Source organism: Solanum lycopersicum, chromosome 10 (genome assembly GCF_036512215.1).
Source record: "Solanum lycopersicum chromosome 10, SLM_r2.1".
Classification (NCBI taxonomy): Eukaryota; Viridiplantae; Streptophyta; class Magnoliopsida; order Solanales; family Solanaceae; genus Solanum; species Solanum lycopersicum.
This window is the reverse complement of record NC_090809.1, coordinates 9,038,177-9,061,094: the sequence shown is the minus strand read 5'-3', so window position 1 is coordinate 9,061,094 and position 22,918 is coordinate 9,038,177. Positions and strand designations below refer to the sequence as shown.

The 22,918-nt window shown below is 34.8% G+C and overlaps 1 protein-coding gene across 1 annotated transcript; it reads right to left on the bottom strand.

Moving 5' to 3' along the window:
• Nucleotides 1–1,164: 1,164 nt before the first annotated feature.
• LOC138338694 (uncharacterized) lies at nucleotides 1,165–21,873 on the bottom strand. Its single transcript, XM_069289774.1, has 3 exons — nucleotides 21,524–21,873; nucleotides 8,327–8,439; nucleotides 1,165–1,367 (listed from the first exon to the last, which is right to left on the bottom strand). The coding sequence occupies exons 1-3, from the start codon at nucleotides 21,871–21,873 to the stop codon at nucleotides 1,165–1,167; spliced, it is 666 nt and encodes a 221-aa protein (XP_069145875.1).
• Between the last annotated feature and the right edge of the window lie 1,045 nt (nucleotides 21,874–22,918).

The window sequence follows — 22,918 nt, the reverse complement described above, 5'->3', positions numbered from 1 at the left end:
CACATTGCAAACTCTTTTGGCGACTATATAAGGACCAATATACTGGTACTACGTTTTCCCTCCAACTCATATGCCACATTTACAACTCCCTTGGAGACTTTATAAGGACCAATATACTGGTATTACGTTCTCCCTAAACTTCAAAACACCCTTCATGGGAAAAACTTCATTCATACGAATCATCCACCTCAAAGTCTAATGGCCTTCTCCTAACGTCTATTTAGGACTTTTGGTGATCTATGTCGTCTTCAACCTTTCTTGAATCACTTTCACCTTCTCCATAGCTTGGTGAACTAGATCTGGTCCTATCAACCCTGCTTCACCAACTTCGAACCACCCAATAGGAGATTTAAATCTTCTCCGATAAAGAATCTCATATGGAGGCATTTGGATGCTCGAATGGTAACAATTGTTGTAAGCGAACTCAATGAGAGGTATGATCATCCCATTTCCCTTTGAATTCAATCACACAATCTCTCAACATGTATTCCAAAGTGTAGATATTTTGCTCTACTTGTCCATCTGTGTGAGGAGGAAAATCAGTGCTCAAGTTCACCTTTCAACCCAAACATTTGTGGAAAGATTTCATGAATTGTGCAAAAAATTGTGCACCTCTATCTTAAATAATGAAGACTGAAAGTCCATGCACTTTCACCACCTATTGAAGGTAAAATTTAGCATAATATTTGGCCGAATAGGTAATCTTTACAGGCATGAAATAGGCTGACTTTGTCATTCTATAGACAATCACCCAAATAGAATCATATTGTCTATGAGATCTTGGAAATCCTGTGATAAAGTCCATATTAATCATCTCCCACTTTGATTTCCGAAGTTTTATAGTCTTAACAAACCTCCCAGCCTTTGGTGTTCCACTTTAACTTGTTTTCAATTGGAGCACTTGGCAACAAACTCAGCAATGCCTTTCTTTATTCCTTCCCACCTATATATCTCTCTCAAATCGTAGTACATATTGATGGAATCCGGATGAATGGAAAAGTTGGAGCTATGAGCCTCCTCCAGGATCCTCTCTTCGATTTTATCCACCCTAGGTACACATAATCTACCTTGGTACTTCATCACACCATCTCCCCCTTTTTCAAAAGCCATTACCCTTTGTTTATGGACATTCGAATTCAAATCAAGCGAAATTTGATATTGGCCTTATTTCTCTTTCACCTCTGATACTAGTGATGATTCAGCCCCATTAGTCACCAAGATTCCTCCATCTTTGGAATCCATAGGTCTGACTTCGAGACGTGCGAGTCTGTGCACATCTTTATCTAACACCCACTTTTCTTCTTCAACATGGACGGTTCTCCCCATGTATAACCTGCTTAAAGCATCATCAACTACATTAGCTTTACCTGGGTGGTAAAGAATAATCATGTCATAATCCTTGAGTTATTCTAACCACATCCTCTGTCTGATATTTAGCTCCCTCTTAGTGAACACATATTGGAAGCTATTGTTATCAGTAAATATGTCCACGTGAACACCATATAAGTAGTGATGCCATATATTTAAATCAAAAACTATTGCAGCCAATTCTAAGTCATGAGTTGGATAATTCTTCTTATGAACCTTCAACTGTCTGGAGGCATAAGTTATAACTTTGTTATTATGCATCAACACACAGACCAAGCTAACTCTTGATGACAAAAATTTGAGTACCCTCTCGTAAGGTAAAAATTGGAGCAGTAGTCAATCTCTTCTTCAACTCCTGAAAGCTTATCTCACAAGTTTCAGACCATTAAAACTTGAATGTCTTCTGAGTTATCTTGGTTAAAGCAGATGAAGTAGATGAAAACCCTTTTAAAAAATCTCCGATAATATCCAGACAAACCCAAGAAACTCCTTATATCTGTTGGAGACGTGCTTGTGGGCCAATTGTAAACTACTTCTATCTCTTGGGTATTAACTCTAATGCCATCACCAAAAATGATGTGGCCCAAGATTTCCGCAGACTTAAATGAAAAATCACATTTGGAGAGCTTGGCATTTAGCTCCTTATATTTCAAAGTCTACAAAACAATCATAACGTGACTAGCCTGATCTTCTTCATTCCATGAATAAACCAGTATGTCATCAATGAAGATGATGACAAATATATCTTAATAAGGTTTGAAGACTCTGTTCATCATATCCATGAATTTTGCAGGAGCATTGGTCAAACCAAAGGATATAACAAAAAAATCATAATGCCCATATCTGGTTCTAAAAGTTGTTTGTGGATATCACATTCCCTAGCTTTCAATTGTTGGTAGCCTATTCTAGGATCCATTTTTGAGAAGTAGGAAGCACTGTAAAGTTGCTAGAAAAGATGATCTATCCTTGGAATGATTATTTATTATTTATGGTAATCTTGTCCAATTGGCGGTAGTCTATACACTTCCTAAGGGAACAAACCTTCTTTCGCACAAATAAGGCTGGAGCACCCCCAAGGTGAGACACTTGGTCAGATAAAACCTTTATCTAACAGATCTTTCAATTTTTCTTTAGTTGTTTTTACTCTAATGGTGCCATTTTGTATGGAGGAATAGAGATAGGACGAGTATCTGTGATGACGTCTATGCTGAAGTCTATCTTTTTTTTCAGGAGGGACTATAGGTAGATCATCAAGGAAAACTTCTGGAAACTGTTTCACTCTAGAATCTTATTGAAGGGAAGGTGCCTCAGCACTTGAGTCATCAACTTGAACTAAGTGATAGATACACCCCTTTGAAACTTTATCTCCTTAAGATACGAAATGAAATGACCCCTAGGCAATGCTGAGATACTACTCCACTCTGAGATTGGCTCATTAGGAATATGGAACTTGACAGCTCGAGTTCTACATTTGATTGACGCATAATAGTCATGAAGCTAGTCCATACCTAAAATGACATAAAAATCTACCATGTCTAACCCTACTATATATATATATATATATATATATATATATATATATATATATATATATATATATATATATATATATATATATATATATAAAAGAGATTATATAATTAATAAGGGTAAAATGATTAACTTGTTATATATATATATATATATATATATATAAAAGAGATTATATATATACACATTACTAAATCAAAAATGATCAATTGTGTATCTTCTTCGGTTCGTGTTAAGTCAGGAATAGTGAACCTCTATTACAATTACGGTTAGACAAAATTCAAATTCTTTTTTTGGGAATGGGGTTGGGGTGGTTTAAACTCTACTTTTATTTACAAAATTATTGCTACCAATTACTTTATACAGAATATAATTTAATAAATAAAAAGAATTATGTTTGAAAAACTAAAATATTTTTATTTACAAAATTATTACTATTAATTACTTTATACAGAATATAATTCAATAAATAAAAAGAATTATGTTTGAAAAACTAAAAATATAAATTGTGAATTTGTTTTTGTATGAAATAAAATATGATAGTAATTTATAATTGATTAGGGTAATATATGTATTAAAAATATACTTTCTTTGTTCCTATTTATTTATCAAATATTTCGTAATTTGTATTTTTCCTTTTATTGTCATTTTTGACAAACAAAGGTAGACATTTTATTTTCTATCATATCCTTAGTTTGTTAACACTAAGCAAATTTCTTTTAAAAATACGGTGAGTAAATGTGTTTGAGAATTGAGACCATAATAATTAATAAGGATAATATGATTAACTTGTTATATAATTCATCATTTTCTTGAAGTGTTTGTCAAATCAAAATTTAACTAGTAAAAAAAGACTAAGTAAATATGAATTAGTTTTAAATTATGCAGCAACTAGTTATGCAAGAGATATTATCACAATCTGCATACGTTAGCCAGGTTTTCAAATTGCAAAACAATCACCACATTAATTTTATACATAAACCTAATAAACTATTAAATATAGTATTATTTATAAAAAGCTAATACAAGTATAATATTCCTCATAATCAACTATCAAACGAGTCCAAGTTCTTTATTTTTTAAATTGAGGGTGAGGAAAAAAGAAATGAAGGAGAGGATTATAATGTGGAGAATCGAACTCTAATTAATAAGATAAAAATTAAAATAATCAACCTACTAAATTACTAATTGTTAACTCATTAGGCATTAATTAATGGGAAAAAATTTGTGGATGAAAATGGTGGATGTTGACAACTTTGAATTCACAAATCCCTCAAAATGTCAACTTTGAAGCACACATTTCAATTCTTTAGTGTTTAGTGTCTACGACAGTAATATGAGTAATTGCTGAGGCAACAATGGTCACCACCATTTCTTTTCCATTAAACATTTCAATATATCCAACAAAAATCTTTCTTATTATTTTAACTCCCTCCGTCCATTTTAATTGTCATGTTACATTTTTCAAAAGTAAATTTGACTAATTTTTAAAATTATATTATATTATATTAATATGATATTTTACATAAACAATTAAATTGTAAAAAAAATATATGAAAAATACTATAAATTATATTTTTTTATATATCAATATGTTCAAAAAAATACACCGTAAAATGTTAGTTAAAATTCTTATTATTTGACTTTAAAAAAAGGAAACCATAACAATTCAAAATGAACGAAGAGAGTAATATTCTCTTTATTTAATAAATATAAATGTCATTGGTATTCTTTTATGGTTCAACATAACTTAAAAATAATTATATCAGTATTAAATTTCAGAATTGTCCCTTCAGTTTGGTTTTTTAATTAATTTTAAATTTGATAAAATAATTATTTTGAATTTTAAGAAGAGTTTGAGGACAACTGTGAACTATCCAGTAGTGTAACATCCCGTATCCAAAATAGGGGAATGAAACCAATACCCAGAAGTTGCAGGTGCAATTCACGTCGGCCACCCACGACCCTTGGAAGGAATCACAGACCGTAGGTATGGTCCATGGCTGGATAGCTTAGTAGTGGTCTAAGGGCAAAAAATCATGGCCTGCCCAAAGGACCATGATTCGAAGCCCCAAAATCATGGTTTTTTACCACCAATGATGGTCCACCAGGATCGACCGTAAGTCAGACCACGGTCCGTCGATTGGGGTCCGTAGTTGGTAGATCGGTGACAACTCGTAGTTAAGTCCAAGGGCAATTGGGTAGTTTCCTAATTAATTAGTTCCCATACTACATCGTTTTGCTTATGTTTAGTACCCCTATATAAATGATGCAACCCTCAATTTAGTTCATTCAACTTATTCTCTCAAATTCACCAAAAGAAACCCAAAGCCTCAGTCTCAAATAATTCTCTCTAGAAAGTTGAAGAAGAAGGAAGAGCTCAGGCTAGGGTCAACTTCAAGTCTCCATCCCTCAAGCATTTGTGGGATTTGTAATCAAGCTATGATAGTTTTTCATTCATGGAATACTTTCATCCATGGGGTCCCTATTTTTTTCCCCAATTGAGAAGATGAAATCCCCATTTGAGTTAGAGTTTCTTTCCAATTGAATTGAGTATGATTGTTTATGATTGAATTGATAGTACTATATGTTTTAGGTAGAAAGTTCATGTACCCATGTCTAGAAAGATGAAATTGATGAAATATGAATTTTATGCTAAGAAAGGAGAATTCATGGGTTAGATATATTCAATCTAGGATTGATGGAATACATTAAGATCGAAGTTTATAGGGTGAATCATGATTAGATTGCTTTGATATTGAAACTTATGATATGAATATGATATTGAATTGCTTAAGATTAAGCATATAGGATGACTATGATATATAGCGCTTTGTGAGTAAAGTTTATGTTGTCCATTGTTGACTATTGTTGTAATTGATTGTAGAAAGCATAATTCCCATATGAATTGCTTATATTATGAGTGTGAAAGGTTTTGTCACATTGAATGATTTTATGATCAAAGGATTGTTCACCTAAAATAAATCTAATGCTAATTAGTAAAATATTACTGAGGCTAGAGGTGATTAGCCATGACCTCCAAATTAGATGGATATGAGGCGATTACATGTATTCCATGAAGTGGGATAAATAAGCAATTACGCTTATTCCTTAAAGTTGAACAAGAGGCGACTCCGTCCTTTCTTATTATATGATTGGACAAGAGGCAGGTGCCGACGATTCTTATAGAACTACAAGAGGCGATACCCATGTCACATGATGTTGGACAAGAGGTGAATACCCATGGTCCATATACTAAGTTAGACTAGAGGCGAGCAAGGACTAGAGGCGACTACCCATGTTCATTTGTAGTAAGGCAAAAAGTTGATTACCCATGTCTATAAAAGATAAGCTAGATTATGATATAATGTATGATGAGCTTGGATTGTTGCTTAGTTTGTCTTCCATGATATTTTGACTAGAGGTGGATGACCCAAGTCTTGACTAGGGATAAGTTGAGGTTACTTCAAGAAGTATTCCTCCTATGTTATGATGATTTATGTGCATTGATTATGCTTATGAATTATGTTGTTATCTCTTATGCTTATATCGATGTTTATGTTAGCTATCATATTTATTATACTCATACTCTTGCATATGTTTCTTATCCAAATGTAGGGTTCGTGAACATCGACTTTCATCTTCGTGGCTAGGATCTTAGTAAAGAAAGAATTGAAGATTGTTGAATTATCATAGTATTCAAGGATATGGCAATCATTTCTCTTCTGTCCTTTCATTTCATGTTTTGAACACTAATATATAGGTTGTGTCTCAAGATATTCATGTTTTAGATGGTTTAAGACAAACTGTATTAGATTTTCACTTAATTTATAAAAGACTTTGATACTGTTGAAAAAGTTTTAAATATTTGCTCATTTCAATTATATAATATTATGAAAGCTAAGTGGCTTATATGAGTCCTCTCGGGGTCATGTATGACATGTTATGTCTAGGGGATACCCTAGGTCGTAACAAGTAGTGTTGATGATAATGTTGTACTTGTGGTACCAGATCTGTCTTGCTAAATCCCCAAGATTGCTGATCAAAACTCATAGTTATCCATCAGGTCCCGGAGCTTTATAAGGGGCACTTGATTTTATGGTTGCTAACACTTCTTCGTTTCCACAATATATCTTTCTTCTGTTATTATGGATGAAATTTCATCAAACTTGGCAGAAGGACTCCTATTTTCTTGCTCAGTATATAATGTTTCGAGGAATTCCAGTGTCTTACTTTTCCACTAGATGTTTGTCTGTGTTGTTGGATCTCCTGTTTGAGTTATCAATCTTTAAAAAAACATTTAATGTTTCTATGACCTTCCTTGATCCAAAGACATCTTGATTTCTATCTCCATGATCTCCTTTATTTTTCCAAATGTTGTATCTCAGCTTTCAAATTTGTTATTTCACTTTCCCCAGCTACTAATTTTCTTAGTTTTGATTTAATGATTTGACTTATATATGTTTTAATTATGTTTTTAGGCTTAAACTGACTAAAATATGATGATTTAGGGTAAAAACGACGTAAGTTAGGGTTTAAGCAAAGTGGAAAAGGTCCAAAATACCCCTAACAAAGTTGTTGTCGGACCAAACGATGGCCAGGATTGACGGTCCGTCGTCTGACCGATGCCCCGTTGTTGGGTCCGTCAATTGGGCATGTTCGATAGGCCTTTACTAAAATGAGCATTACTTTTCACTCGTAGGTCTGACTTTAGCAAGGTTAGTGTCTATGGAAAGATAATTCAATTATCTATCTGTGTGTAGGTCATGGGACACATAATTCATTTTGTGTAAAGATTTATGACCATTTGAAGTTGACCCAACTACATTTCCCCTTAACTGTCAATCGACAGTCACGGACAACGGAGCATCGTCTGACCTACGGACCGTCGGTCCGTCCGTCTATCAGGACTTAGCCATTTTTTTCCGTTTGAGTTTTTGGGAGTTTCTGATACTATTGACGGTTGTGCAGGACGAATCGCCGATGCCATCGTTGGTTGCACCTACAGATTTTTCTGAAAAAACTAATTTTTGGTCTATTTTGGCTACGGGGTGTTATATTATCTCCCCTTTGGGAACATTCATCCTCGAATGAAGACTAAACTAGGTTAATAGAGGGAGAGAGTTGCAAACCCCACTATTAAACACTGAGAACTGAGTTTCTGACTGAATTGCATTCCGAGTACATGCAAATACGCTGAAAATGCAAGTACAAACTGAGGGAACATGATTCTAAGACTTAATTTATCCATGAATGATTGGAAAATTGAAGAGGAACTATTACCTCAAGCTGGAGTGGAATCGGAAGGAAAGAGGTGAGGATACTTGGCTTTCATGGTTGCTTCTGCTTCCCAAGTAGCTCCCTCTACGGACTGACTCCTCCACAAAACCTTGACTGAAGTGACTTCTTTGTTTCTCAACCTTCTTACCTTTACTGTCAAGAATCTCAACTGGTACATCCTCATAAGAAAGACTATCTTTCACCGCCACACTCTCCAATGGCATAATTTGAAGTTGATCCAACTGCATTTCCCTTAACTGTCTGCAAATTTTCCACCTACGGACTGTTCTGTTCATCTGTAACTCTTGTCAGAGAGTGAGTGAATGGGGGTTTTAATCGACGGTTACGGACTATGGACCGTCGTCTGACCTATGGACCATATGTCTATCCGTCGATTAAGACTCAGCCAATTTTTTCCCAGCTGTGTTTTTTGGAGTTTCTGATCCAATCATCGGTTGTACAGGATGGACCATCGTCTTTCCTACAGACCGTCGATGCCATCGTTTGTTGCACCTACAGATTTTTCTAAAAAAATGATTTTTGGTCTACTTTGGCAATTGGGTGTTACAAGTAGATAGCGTCCCATACCACCACCTACCTTAAGTAGTACATTCTTTTAGAAGGTTTGGCACCAAGTCTTCCCTTTCGTAAGGTCCTACCTAGTGCAATGAGTAGATAGTGTCCCATACCACCATCTACCCTAAGTAGTACGTTCTTTTAGAAGAGTTAGTTCAATCAATTTTTTATGGGAAATTATCTTAACCGACATAGACCATGAGAGTTAGACATGGAATCCCGATATTAACCCCTATGGAATGAGGTCATGCTTCTTAGCTTTTACATGGCTTTCCCAATAGCTACACCTATTTGGACACATAGTTAAGGGATAACGAGGTTTCTACTACGTAACTCATTCTCTACTAAGGAACAGTACTCATATCAACAGGTACTTACAACATCTAAACTCGCGAAATGTAATCCACCTGTCCTTCATATCCTCTTGGTGCTAGGCATAACTCCCCACGGATTTCTCAACATTCAAACCTATAGGTTAAGGATAACTAGTGAACAACACATCTCAACTCACGAAGGGAATTCATTCTCCAAACTATCTTGTAAAGTTCATTAGGAATAACGGGAATGCTACTAGACACATCATCTCAACTCACGAAGAGTGTCCACCCCTATACTAGACCAACGCAAAACCAACGAGTTCAGTCGAACAAGGTAATGAGTCTAAGAGAAGGATCAAGCTTGAAAGGAATGGACCGGCGAAGGATTAATATTTTTCATTCAAGTTAGTTAATAATTAATCGTTTTGGCTGACTGTTTTTACATAAATGATAAGTAGAAAAGCGGTAGGAACTAGAATAAATAGTGCAGTAGCAATAAATGCAAGAATACTTACTTCCATAATCTCATCGGTTTTTTACTTCACAATAACTCGGGACTTACCAGTCTTGATCGTTACAAAGGGCGATGCTACCGTATCAAGCGCGTTGTTGGAGAAAAAGATCAATATATTTCTTATGTATCTTACCCTTTAGACCTTTTTGAAAAAGGTTATGTTGCCTTTTTCTACTTCTTCTTCCAAGTGTAGGATAACCCCAAGGGGTTGTGGATGTTTTTCTACCAATTGGGGCTCTCCCTTCACCACCCCCATGGGGATAGTCTACAGGGTTCATAACTACTCCTCTTACTACAGGACGTTTACCTAGCCAACGCTTAGATCCGACTCTACCCAAACTTTTCTGGTTCACCCGAACATTCCTGACTTGTACGAATGTTGCTGAGCAGCTTTTGGATATCAAAAGGACCTCCCCAGAAGGTAATTTTAATGTGGCCAATTTCCCCTCGTTTTTTAACTTAGCATCATACATTCTTTTAAGTGTGAGTGTTAGTGTACATGTGAGCACACCTTGCACATAAACATCAATTCATTCTTATTAACTTCTATACATGCTTTAAACCTTCATTCATCAATTCAAACACCTTATATACTTCACATATTCATGTACTTCACTTAGACATAATACAAGTCAAACGTGTTATTCAACTTCACAAAACACAAGACAAGACTTATCTTCAATATTAATCCATTTCATCTATTATACCTTCAAAAATAACATTCACAATACCTACTAAATAACATCAAATTCATCAAGTAAACACCACCACCAAGAAGGTGGACCATACCACTCAAAAGTAATTATAATGAAAAATATGCATTATAAGCAACTTGCCATTTAACCAAACCATCACAATCTATAAACATTTTATCAACATTTCATTAAATAAGTATCCTTAGGCATTATCTAAATCGACATATTAAAACAAGAAAACACAAGTTTATACCTTACCTAAACATGCTCATATAACCCATTTTTCCTTAAGCTAAAAGTTGAAATATGCATAAACATAAGTTCATTAGGTGTTTAACATGAAAATCATCAATTCATAAAAAAATAAACACATTTAAAACATTAGAACACTTTTACAAGAAGATCCGTACTTAAAATCAAAGATAGAAGAATTTTGAGTTTGAAAACCTTTTTGGAAATCTTTTGGAAATGACTCCTTGAATGGAAGGGGGGTTCAAGGATGGATACCATACCTCAAATAGAAATAAACCCACTTTATTTGGTGAATACACACGTCCAAATAATCTCTTCTTACCCTCCTTGAGTCTTAGCTTCAATACTGACTTTGGGAGAGTTTTCTTTAGAAAGGGAGTTAGAATATTTGGAGTGAGGGGTCTTGTCTAGGTCTAGGGTTTAAAACTAATTTAATATAACCAAAAAACATTAAAATTGTACTCCTATGGTCTTAAAATACATGGGGTGTATTTAAATAAAACACCCCAAGTTGGCAACAACTTCACAGACTTGGCAGGCCCTCACAGACGAGACCTTCAGCAATGGACCGTCTGTGCATCAATGGGCCGTTGGTAGAGTCTCGTGGTTTTGAAATTAGATCCAAATGGATCCTGGAAACCAATAACTTATTTTCCAATCAACTTTTTAGGTCTACGTACCATTGATGGACTAACGGATCGTCCATAGGGTCGCTGATGGCCACTGCTTTTTGACAGTATATCCTAAGTTTTGGGCCCTTCATCTAGGTCCTCTTGTGGGTCCTAGATGGGGTCGTGCCCAAAATTTAAACCCCTAAACTAAGTTTTATAGGTCTTAGTAACATCCTACCTTAATTTCAAGGAAAACGAACACGTAAAACTCATCCAAACACATCAAGACGCACAAGTACATTCTAAGGCACACCTTCTGAACGTCATAGACGGTCTTGGTAGATAGAACTCCAAACTTAACCGAACTTTACAAACATCCTAAGAAAACTAAATTAAATCATTTTAACCTAAATTAAACTCAAGAAACAATTATAAGGCTCTAGTTCACCTTAGTTCGTTTTGGGGCGTTACAATTTTCCTCTCCCCTTCCCCTTTGTTTTTCTTATCCTTCTACTCAAATATTTGTTCCTACATTATTTTATAAATCCTTAGAATCAAATATAAGTTATCATGTTCAAATCTTGTAGAGTTAAATTCAAATTTTTCCAAGCCTTGACCATCGTGAGTTTTACGCATTTTCAAGTTTCAATAACAGTTTGCTTGTATGTTCCCTGAGGGATGGGATCAACTTCATACCATGCTAATGGTAGTGCTTCGCTTATTATCTGGAGAGAAAATTTTGCGTTTACTTAGAGAATGAAATGAAATCATTACGTGTAAGTTGTGATAGAAGTGGCGTATGTATTCTTACTTAATGAATTCTTTCACCGTCTGAATTTGAGAGGACTCCTTCTGTTCTCCGCTTTATAGATTTTGATGGAAGAGTTTGCATGGGGTTATTGTAGTTTGTGGATTCCAGATTATTAGAAAGAAAATTATGCATCTGATAGGCCTCCTTCTGTTCTCCACATTACAGATTTCGATGGAAGAGTTTGCATGGGGTTATCCAAATTGCTAGAGTCTAGATAATTCAAAATAGCATTGCATCTATTTGATGGACTAGGATCTTAACTTGTCAGATAGTCATGTATTCAAAAAGATTGGCCTCTCTTGAACCCTTGGTTCTCTCCTTATTAGTATTCATATTTGAGTCAAATTTATAATACTCTTTTGTTAACTTCTAGGCAAAATTGTCATGAGCGGGATTTGACCAATTCGATATCAATTTATTATTGGTTTCTACTCATTTCTCTCTTATATCTTTCAAAAAGAATCATGTGGCCTTCTCATTTATGTTTTTTGGACAAATCCCTCTATGAACTTTCAAAATAAAGTTGCCTTTTTTAACAACCTGTTATGTTATTAGTTTCAATGTGCTAGTTTCCTTTGTTACCTTCCTTTTGTCATTCATAGGGGTATCTTCGGCGAGTTTGATCAAGGTAAGTAATTCCTTCATAATTGAGATTTCGAATATCCAACCCTCCTTAGAAACTAGGTGGACCTCAGTATTACCATATTATTCTTCCCACATAAATTCGAGTCATAGAAGGTGAGTTATGTGTTTGGTGTCCTCGTCTTCTTTGATATATCATCCACATTTCTCTCTAATTAATTTGAAGGTTTCTCATGACAAAACATGTAGTGGGATACCAAAAACCTTAACCCATTTGGGATCTGTCTTTTTTGTTGTTAACTTTGAACATGCCACACGTGACCACCATTATATAACATTCAATTTTTAGGATAATTTACGAAGGATGGTCCTTTTGTGACTATATATGAAATATATGATCTGTACAAGATGTCTTCATCAGCTTATCAAGGAATTCAACATGCAATGCCCAAGGTTTTGGAATTTTAATCATAAAAACAAGTATCATTACCCCAACAACTTACCCAAACCCTACTTCGACAAAAGTAATAATGGAAATTAGAGGTTTAAACCCTTATCATTATCAAGCTTCCATGGGTGTGAAGCTCTTTGAATTTTCAGCCCTAAGAATAAGAAATCATGGTTTCTAGGCCGCTTTTTATATTACCCAACTCTCAGGGATACAAGATCAAGCATCTATTGAGCATCACATACCTTTTATTGAATGATTGGGGAGAATTCAAGTCAAAGAGCTTATTGTGTGTTTGTTTGTTTGTTCGCACATGCAACAAATTAAAGTCGAGGGGGGTGTTAAAGAGAATTTTGTAGGGAGAAATACATGTTTTAATCATGGGGGTGTGATCATGGGGGTGTGAAGTAGAAGATACAAAGGGAATTTTGAACGTGAGAGTTAAAGGTGGAGGATTTAGCGTTTATGCCCCTAACCCCATATTATGGAATAATCCATGAGGATGGATTGAAATTTACTATTCAAATCATAGAGTTCCCAGACCCCTTTTAGTTCAAAGTGAATACACAATTGTACATTGGACCGTGAAATATATATATGGTCTATGGATTCATTATTTTGAATGTGCATCAGAATTGTCAATCTACTGTCATAAATTATACCATAGAATCTATGTACGGTCCATACATTCTAGGGTAGAAAAATCCATAGACTAGTTTTTTTTCAAAAAAAATTGTATCCCTACCTTACGCTCATGCAGTGTATCCCGTTTTTGTTGAGGTCTTGCATCACAACACATTTCCAAAACCAAGAGAAATAATTTGCAATCTATCTAAAAAAAATTATAATCTTTGTTTGCGCGCATAAGTAGCATTTGATTTAATTTCACTACATGAAGCATATACCACATCAAGATGGTAGATATGGACATCTATCCCACAATTTATGGAAAATATCTTGAATTGAATAACCTGACACATGGAACGTATCTCTACCCTTGTTTCCATCTATCACATTCTCATACTTCATCAACAGTTTCAGCAGAATTCTTATCTTGGGGTTGGCTAACAAAGTCCAGATGATCACTATTTTTAATCATTATGACTTAATAACTCACATGTAACCTATAACAATAAATGTTTAGGCTCTGAAGCTTCTTCCACTTCATGTAGGACATTGATCATAGATATCATGGCATTTGATTTTGATAGTTACATTTCTTTACGAATTAAAAGAACACCTCTTCACCCTTGACTCAAAATTTTGTTTCATTATTTTTTGAAACCATGAAATCTTTCCATATTACCAGGATGGATCTCTTGATACTGATAAGAATCTCCTTGTCAACCACATAGATAAATATGACAAAATCAACTAGTAAAGAAAGCTTTTCTTCACAATCATATCATTAACCACCCCAATATATCTCTTTATAAACGCTTAGTGTGAATTGCTTGATGATAGATAATGATGTCATATTTATGTTAGATCCATTTTCACATAGAGATCTAGTTAAATCATGATAGACAATGGTGTAAGTAATTATGGGAGCTCCTAGATCATCCTTCTTCTTTATGTCTTCTGTTGACATGATAAAACTAACCCAATAAGCAACCTTTACCTCTTGTACTTGAACCACCTTCTTATGTAATCATATATTTTAACCACTTAAGGATAGAATCAAGGAATGGATCACTAACCACTTAAAAATATCAACATACTTCTCAACTACGACTTCTTTTGCTCTTTTCATCACCATGTAAAGAAATGGAGAAACAGGCCCAGGAAGAGGTGATAGATGTTTTAACACCTTCATTACTTCCTCTTTAGCAATAAAATTTCTAAATATTTGAACATCAAACTTTAACAATATTCTCATTAGCAACAATGGTAGGTGTTTCCACACCATATAGTGAGACAATGATCAACTTCCACTGCTCTTTGAAATCAATGGCATTGCTAGGAAATTTCCTTTTATAGAAAGGGTTCTTCTCTCTGTATATTTCTCTCATGTTCATTTCAAGATTCGAAATATAAATGGTGTGAAAACTCATTGCTTCTTGTTAGAATTTTAACCTAATTTTCTTATAATAATTTATTATTTTCCCTTATAGAAAACATAAAAAATTATCATAAATGTTTTTACTTTTCTTGAAATGAAAATATAATATTCTTTCATATTTGGTTTATTTTTTCTTTTAGGAAAAAGTTTTGGTGTAGAAAAAGGTTTTGGAGTAGCTAGTTCTTTTCTAGTTGGAAACGTAAGAAAAGCTTTAAGAGTAGGAAAAGCTTTTGGAGTAGCTAGTTCTATTCTAGTACGAAAGGCTTTAGGACTCTATAAATATAGGTTTGTTTCTTCTAACACATAACAAAAAGAACATCCACAATGTAGTCTTTTATAGACTTTTGTCATGAGGAGATCTATTCTATCAACATTTTTAATTTTTTTTCTTCATATTAGTTTATATAATAGTATTTTTTTATTTAAATATTAGTGTTTGTTATATGATTTATCAATCATATGATTTGCAATTTGTAAGCTTTTGCATGACGTCATAAGCACCTTCTTCATAACCGCAACAAGTGGTATCAAAGCACAAGTTTCAAAGATCTGATAGTTCAATGATCTAATGCTTGAATGAGTTGAATACATAATCAAGTGTTTTCAAATCAATTTGTAATCAATTTTTGATGATAATGAATATTTTTGTCAAGCTACATATGAAAAAGAAGTTACAATTATATTTTCAACATTCTTTTTGTTGTATCGTTGAAAATAAAAATAAAATATTTTAAAACCATTTTAACTCATATATATTAAACTTTATTTTTACCATAGCAAGTAGTAATGATGAAGACTATGTGAAGAACGAAGATTATCATGCAGTTAAAGAAAACAGATCAAACTTTGCCAAGAAAATCCAACCAAAAGGGGAGATTTGTTAGGGTTTTGCCCTCGTTTTCTAATCATAATTTAGGATTTAATTTTCCTTAAAGAAAATATAAAACATTACCATAGATATTTTTACTTTTTTTGAAAGAAAAATATAATATTCTTTCATATTTGTATTCTTTTCTTTTAGGAGAAAGTTTTGGAGTATAAAGGTTATGGAGTAGCTAGTACTTTTCTAGTAGGAAAGGTAAGAAAATGGTTTTGGAGTAGGAAAAGGTTATTGAGTAACTAGTTCTTTTCTAGTGGGAAATGTTTTAGGACTCTATGAATATAAGTTTGTTTCTTCTAATACATAAAAACAAGAACATCCACAACATAGTCGTTTATAGACTTTTTTTATGAGGAAATTTATTCTCTCTACAGTTTTAATGTTAATTCTTCATATTAGTTTTGATATAATAGTATTTTTTATTTTTAGTGTTAGTTTTTTTTTATAGACTTATCAATCATACGATTTGCAATTTGTAAGGTTCCGCATGACGTCATAATCACCTCCGTCATAACCCCAACACTTTTAACATACTGTGAATTGTAGCCTCAATCCTTTCCTAATTCTGCAAATCATTCTCAAGCATACCTTCCAGCTTGAATTATTCTGCTCATAAGAAGGATCGTCTCACCACTGTCGGCATCTTTCTATCCCCTTGGACAGACGTACATATTTAAGCTTTATTGTCAAAATATATTGTTGTCATTACTCAAACTATTCTTATTCCTACTACCTTGGGTCTAATACATTGCTCCTGATTATGCTGACCTAGCGGTTGGGTCACTTGGTTCTGATAGTTCTAATAATAGACCCTTGAGAGTTATTGACATAATGTCCCCTTTAACTATATAGGAGGAGCATCTAGGTAATGCACCATCTAGTGTGCATAATATACCTGAGACACAACCCGAACTTCTTGCATATCACTTTCAACAAACCTCTTGATTAGAATATTTACACTAATGGCTATGTTAGAAATCACATGATATCTCTCTTGGTTCTCCTTGATGATTTTGGTGAGAAAAGGATTACCATAACACATGCCACCACTATTATCACTATAGTGTAGGGCCTAATTGTGTCTAGTAGTATATCAAATAAGAAACACGAGCATATATATTAATGAAACAACCTTCAACAACATTATTAGCTATAAATTGATGTGGCCTCCATCTCTCTTTTCTACTTGTATCATTTTGTACAACCAAGAAGTGATGATCTATTAACTTTAACATATATTCTCATATGATTTCTAGTCAAAATTCATAATGTTTTTTAATCCAATCTAACCTGAATTTCAGGGTGTTACACACTTGTATCTTATGGAAATTTTAATTACTTACTAACTATTACCCTTAATGACTAGCATATGTATATGTATCCTAGAAGATAGGGCATTCTTAGGTCATAACATGGTGTACTTGACCTCTCGGAGGTCTTGTACAAGCCCTTGAACATCATTCGTTTCATATATATGAAAATTGCACGAAACTAAAACTTTTCTTTCAAAACATAATGCGGAAGCCATTTCATAAAACGCCTAACATACGTATCAAAAACCATCTATGACATCATGAGTACAATAGTCTTGGGTCACGGCCCTTAAAAGTCTAAACATGATAGAATATAAAAGACATCATAGTGCTGGTGTCCTCGAATACTATGAAGACTAACCAATCTTCTCTTCTTGGAGACCTTGGAACTCTACCCTTCAAAGCAACTCAATCTTCTCAAGACCCTACATGGACAACATATAGGCAATATGCGTTAGTACGATATGTACTAAGTATGAAAACTATCATCCAAACATAAAATATCTGAAAGGGCTAGTCAATAATAGATACACCCATAAGAGATAACACATAAGCATAACATGAATAAAAAAGCATACTAAAGCATCATAAAGCATATAAGAACATCATAAATCAAGCAAGAGTTCATACTTACATCATTGTCCTTCTTACTCAAATGAACTACTCACAAGCCATCTCCAAGTATACTAGTGTAAGGTTAAGGTAGCATCATATACAATTACCAAATCTAAGTACATATCTTTGGTAATTCTTGATAATAATCAACTTTCATAATTAAGAACTAAGTTCATCATATCATATGATCACTATGCCCCTAGGCCACCTCAAGCATACTTGTGCAATGCATGTGAAACATCCCGTTCTACCTCACACACTAATAATATCCTGAAGTCACCTTATCTTGATTCATATCATATTAGGAGTCATATCATATACCTACTTTATTATAGACAAAGAACTATCATCCTAAGTCAATAATGTCATGTCATTGAATGCAACTATAGTAAACTATCCAAACTAAACATACATCATGTAGTGGTCATGTCATATTTGTGCCATGTATGGATAGCATCCCATACTACCATCCATATTAAGTAATCCTCTAGACTATCATAATCAAGGCTAACTTGTCTTGCATTCTTATCTATTAAGATCAACTTACTATCATTATAGACCTACTACCATGGAAAGCATTTCAACATACTAATCAAGCTACTAAAGAAAGGATACAATAATCCCAACCACCATGCAACCAATCATGTAAATGCAAACTAATCATAGGGGATCATGAATCCTCAACCCTAATCTACCATAAGAAACTAATCTCAAGCTATGACATGAAATGCACCTTGCATGCAAATCAAGCTACCATGAAATGCACCTCTCATGTAAGTCAAGCTAACATTAGGAGAGTATAGGCCTTTCCCCAAAACTACCATGAAATGATTTTTGCCTAACCAAATCAAGCTAACATGATCAAGTATACTTGCATCACAAGACCAAGCTAATCAAGGGAGAGCTTTCTTCCTCCATCCCAAGCTAACATGAGAATCACCATTCCCAAGATACCATGATCAAGAATCCGTGCAACACATGACCAAGCTAAACATTAGAGAGCTTGCTTCCTCCATCTCAATCTTTCATGAAGTTCATGAAATGCACCTTGATCTCACCCTATCATGAAAATTCACATCTCAAGATATCATTAGAATTCATATCTCAAGCTATCATGAGATTCACATCTCAATCCATCATGCCTTGATCTAGTATCACCAACTCTTACTTATAAAGTGATCATACAACTCATCTTCAAGCTAATCTTATTCAATCATGCATTGATTCATATTAGGTTCTTAAGTCAACCTAGGATTCGTCTATGTGAAAGAACTTTCTTATCCTAATTATGTTCATGTCTAGGTGTGGAAGAGAAAGGACACATCACCACAATCATCCTCATCATGAATTTACCTCCAAAACCTAAAAATCAATGGTATAACAACCCATAAACAATTACTACATTTAATTCATTATGACCTGTGTTCAGTTTCATGCTTACTTCATTAAATTAGATCATTAGAAGGTAATTCTAGGTATACATGATCACATAGGTTCAATTCAAGCTTTGCAAATCAAGACCAACCTATATCAATTAATCCTAGTTCAATTAATATCTAGGTGATTCATTCATGATCAAATAGCATATAATACAATTGAATTTAGTAGATTAACATAAAACCTTCATTTAGCCTCTAATGGCCTAAAATCACCATGATCACCTTCAGATTCAACTACCATAATTCACCATGAAAATAGTACATAATACTCATATAACATCATTGAATGTTAACCACTAGATTGGGATCACAATCAAGCCTTACCCATAATGCAATCATAACCCTCACTAGATTGGGATTCTCTAGATTCCCAATTGAAAGGAAACTAGGGTACTTCATGGATGGAAGAATCCATGAATGAATAAGGTTCACATACCTTAATTAGATCCTTAATCTTAGATTTAATCCTAGGAAAAATCTTCCTAAGTTGCTGCTCCCAATTCTTCTTTTTCTGGTGTTCTTGAGAGTTCTATTGTGAGAGAGATTTTGATTTGGAGTCTAGAGTCTAGGAGGGTCTTTTATTGTTTAAATACACCTAAAATACCTAAAAGAACTTAATTTATCCGCCCATGAATTTATTTGGACATGGAATGAATTTCCCAATTCATCATGAACTATGCGAAATAAAGGTTACATCGACGGAAGGCCACCTACGGGGTATCGACAAGGCGACGGACCGTACTGGCAACCGTCGTCATGGTCAGAGAATGGGCCTATCCTCAGGAGTTTGAGTGTCAACCTACGCCTCACCATAAATGGGGCGTCGATCAACACACGAGGCATTGATTGCCTTGTCGATTGACATTGCTCAGGCAATGTCTAGGCCATGGTTAGGGTCCTCCTTGAGGGCCTTTTTGCGAGGCCCTAGGGTGTCGAGCCTGGGCACCTCCAAACTCTCTCAAACTCTATATACTGCCTCTAAACACCATAATTGATCATTTTAGTACCTCATAAGCTCAAGGAACTACATGTCAGACTCTATTTGGACCTAATTCATTTTGGGTCCTTACAATAGCCCCCACTTGGGAAACATTCGTCCTCAAATGACACATTCTTAAACACTTCTTTAAAGGACCTATTCTAGACTAGCAGCACATCGTATATGCATTATACCTAAATGAACATACCCAAATCAAGGAAACGATTCAATTCTAAGCTAATTATAACTACACCTAACCATATAAAGGCTTATGAAAAAAGCTCTATATCCCCCACTTAGGAACAAGCCACGCATACTTTTCTAAACATCAACTCCTCATCATAAGGAAACATCAAAATCAACAAATAAAATCATATTAATAGAAATTCCATAAATTTCATAATTCAATAAAGAAAAACATACTAGAAAAGGACATGAGAAGATCACTCTTGATCACCCTTGGATATGAGAACAAAGAACCTAGCCTTGGTTTTAGGAACACCTTCCTCACTATTGGTAGCAACTTTGTTGCCTTCTCTCACATTAGCCTTTGCCTTAGGTCAATCCCTCATCATATGAACACTCTCACCGTATCTATAGCAACAATCTCTACTGGATAAACACCTACCTTATGCTTCTTACCACACCTAGGGAAAGTAGGTCGGGATACTCATTCCTCTCTTGAGGTCTATGGTTAGACACCCTTTCATCCTCATACATAGAAGCACTAGAATGACCTTGTCCGGAAAACTTTTGTCGATTCTTAGAACAACCATGTCAATCGGACTCCTCCTTATCCATCCTAATTCTATTTTTCTCTTTCCTAATCTTGGATTCTTCTATTTGTTGAGAAAACACCATAAGTCGGGAGATATCCATATCATTAACAAGCATGGTCATACGACATTCTTCTTCTGGTAGCTTGGACACCCCGTCGTGAACCTATTCATCAAGTCTCTAGGATTTGCCACCAAGCTTGGAGCATACATAGACAAAAGAGTTCAAGGCATACTAGCTGACACTCAAACTGCCTTGCTTGAGGTTTATGAAGTCCTCTAACTTATCCTCTCTCAATTCCCTGGGAAATAATCTATTAAGGAAACCCAACTTAAAAGTCTCCCACTCTATAGGGCCCGCTCTTAAAGGTCTACTATCTTTCCATTGCTCAAACCAAAATTGGGAAACATCTTTCAATTGATAGGCAGCCAACTCCGCCTTTTCAATGGAAGACACTCCTATGATTGTAAGCACCTTATACAGCTCATCAAAAACCCATCCCAATCTTCCTCAACTTTGGATCCATGGAACTCTGGTGGATTCATTTTGAAGAACTCCCTTACTCTTGCAGCACTCATTCTTCCTATACAATTGGTTGGAGCAACCTCTCCTTTATTATCTTGGGCTGTTAAGGCTTGAGCCAACAAAGTCATAGAAGCTCTAAATTCTTCAAGCATAGCATTCCCTATTGGAAGGTCATTAGGAACTCGAGGAGGGACTTGCTCTTGCACTTGGGGAGGCACATGCCCTTGCAATTGGGGAGGCATATCTTGCTCCCCACTCCCATCTCGTTCCCATTGAGCATTAGCCCTAGTGATAGCCATAACCTACAACATCATAGGCAAACATTAGAATAAGGTCTTACTCAAGACAAACTCTATGGCATGACTTCAAGAATGAAAAAGTGAAACTTTTGTAAGAATCCCATAGAATCCTACTCATAGATGTGTTGCAACTCAAACCGATGAATAAGACTCTACTAGACGTGGTTTTGAGACATCCTAAGACCATTTTCACAATCTTATGCTTCGATACCAAGTTTTTCATGACCAGCATGTACACTCTAGAAGTTTGGGCATACTTAGGTCATAAAATGGAGTACTTGACCTCTCGGAGGCCTTGCACAAGCCCTTGAACATCATTCGTTGCATATATATGAAAAGTACACAAAACTAAAAGTTCTCTTTCAAAATGTAATACGAAAGCATTTCATAAAACGTCTAACATACGTATCAAAAACCATTTATGACATCATGAGTACAATAGTCTTGGGTGACGGCCCATAAAAGTCTAAATATGAAAGAATACAAAAGACATCATAGTGGTGGTGTTCTCGGATACTATGAGGACGCACCAATCTTCTATTCTTGGAAACATTGGAACTCTACCCTTCAAAGCAACTCAATCTTCTCAAAACCCTACATGGACAACATGTAGTCATATACATTAGTACTATATGTACTAAGTATGGAAACTATCATCCAAACATAAGATATCTCAGAGGGTTAGTCAATAATATACATAATCATAAGAGATAAAGATATAAGCATAACATGAATAACAAAGCATATTACAACATCATAAAGCATATAAGAACATCATAAATCATATAAGAGTTCATGCTTAAATCATTGTCCTTGTTACTCAAATGAACTACTCACAAGTCACCTCCAAGTATACTAGTGTAAGGCTAAGCTAGCATCTTATACAACTACAAAATCTAAGTACATCTCTTTGGTCATTCTTGATCATAGTCCACTTTCATAATTCATACCTAAGTTCATCATATCATATGAGCACTATGCCCCTAGGCCACCTTAAGCATACTTGTGCAATGCATGTGAAACATCCCGTTCTACCTCACACACT

Coding starts and splice junctions, on each gene's coding strand:
- LOC138338694 (XM_069289774.1), bottom strand. CDS start 21,873: ATGGCTATCACTAGGGCTAATGCTCAATGGGAACGAGATGGGAGTGGG. Junction 8,440..21,523: donor TTTTTGATGAGCTGTATAAG/GTGCTTACAATC, acceptor GAAAATTTGCAG/ACAGTTAAGGGAAATGCAGT. Junction 1,368..8,326: donor TGAGATTCTTGACAGTAAAG/GTAAGAAGGTTG, acceptor TTTACCACCCAG/GTAAAGCTAATGTAGTTGAT.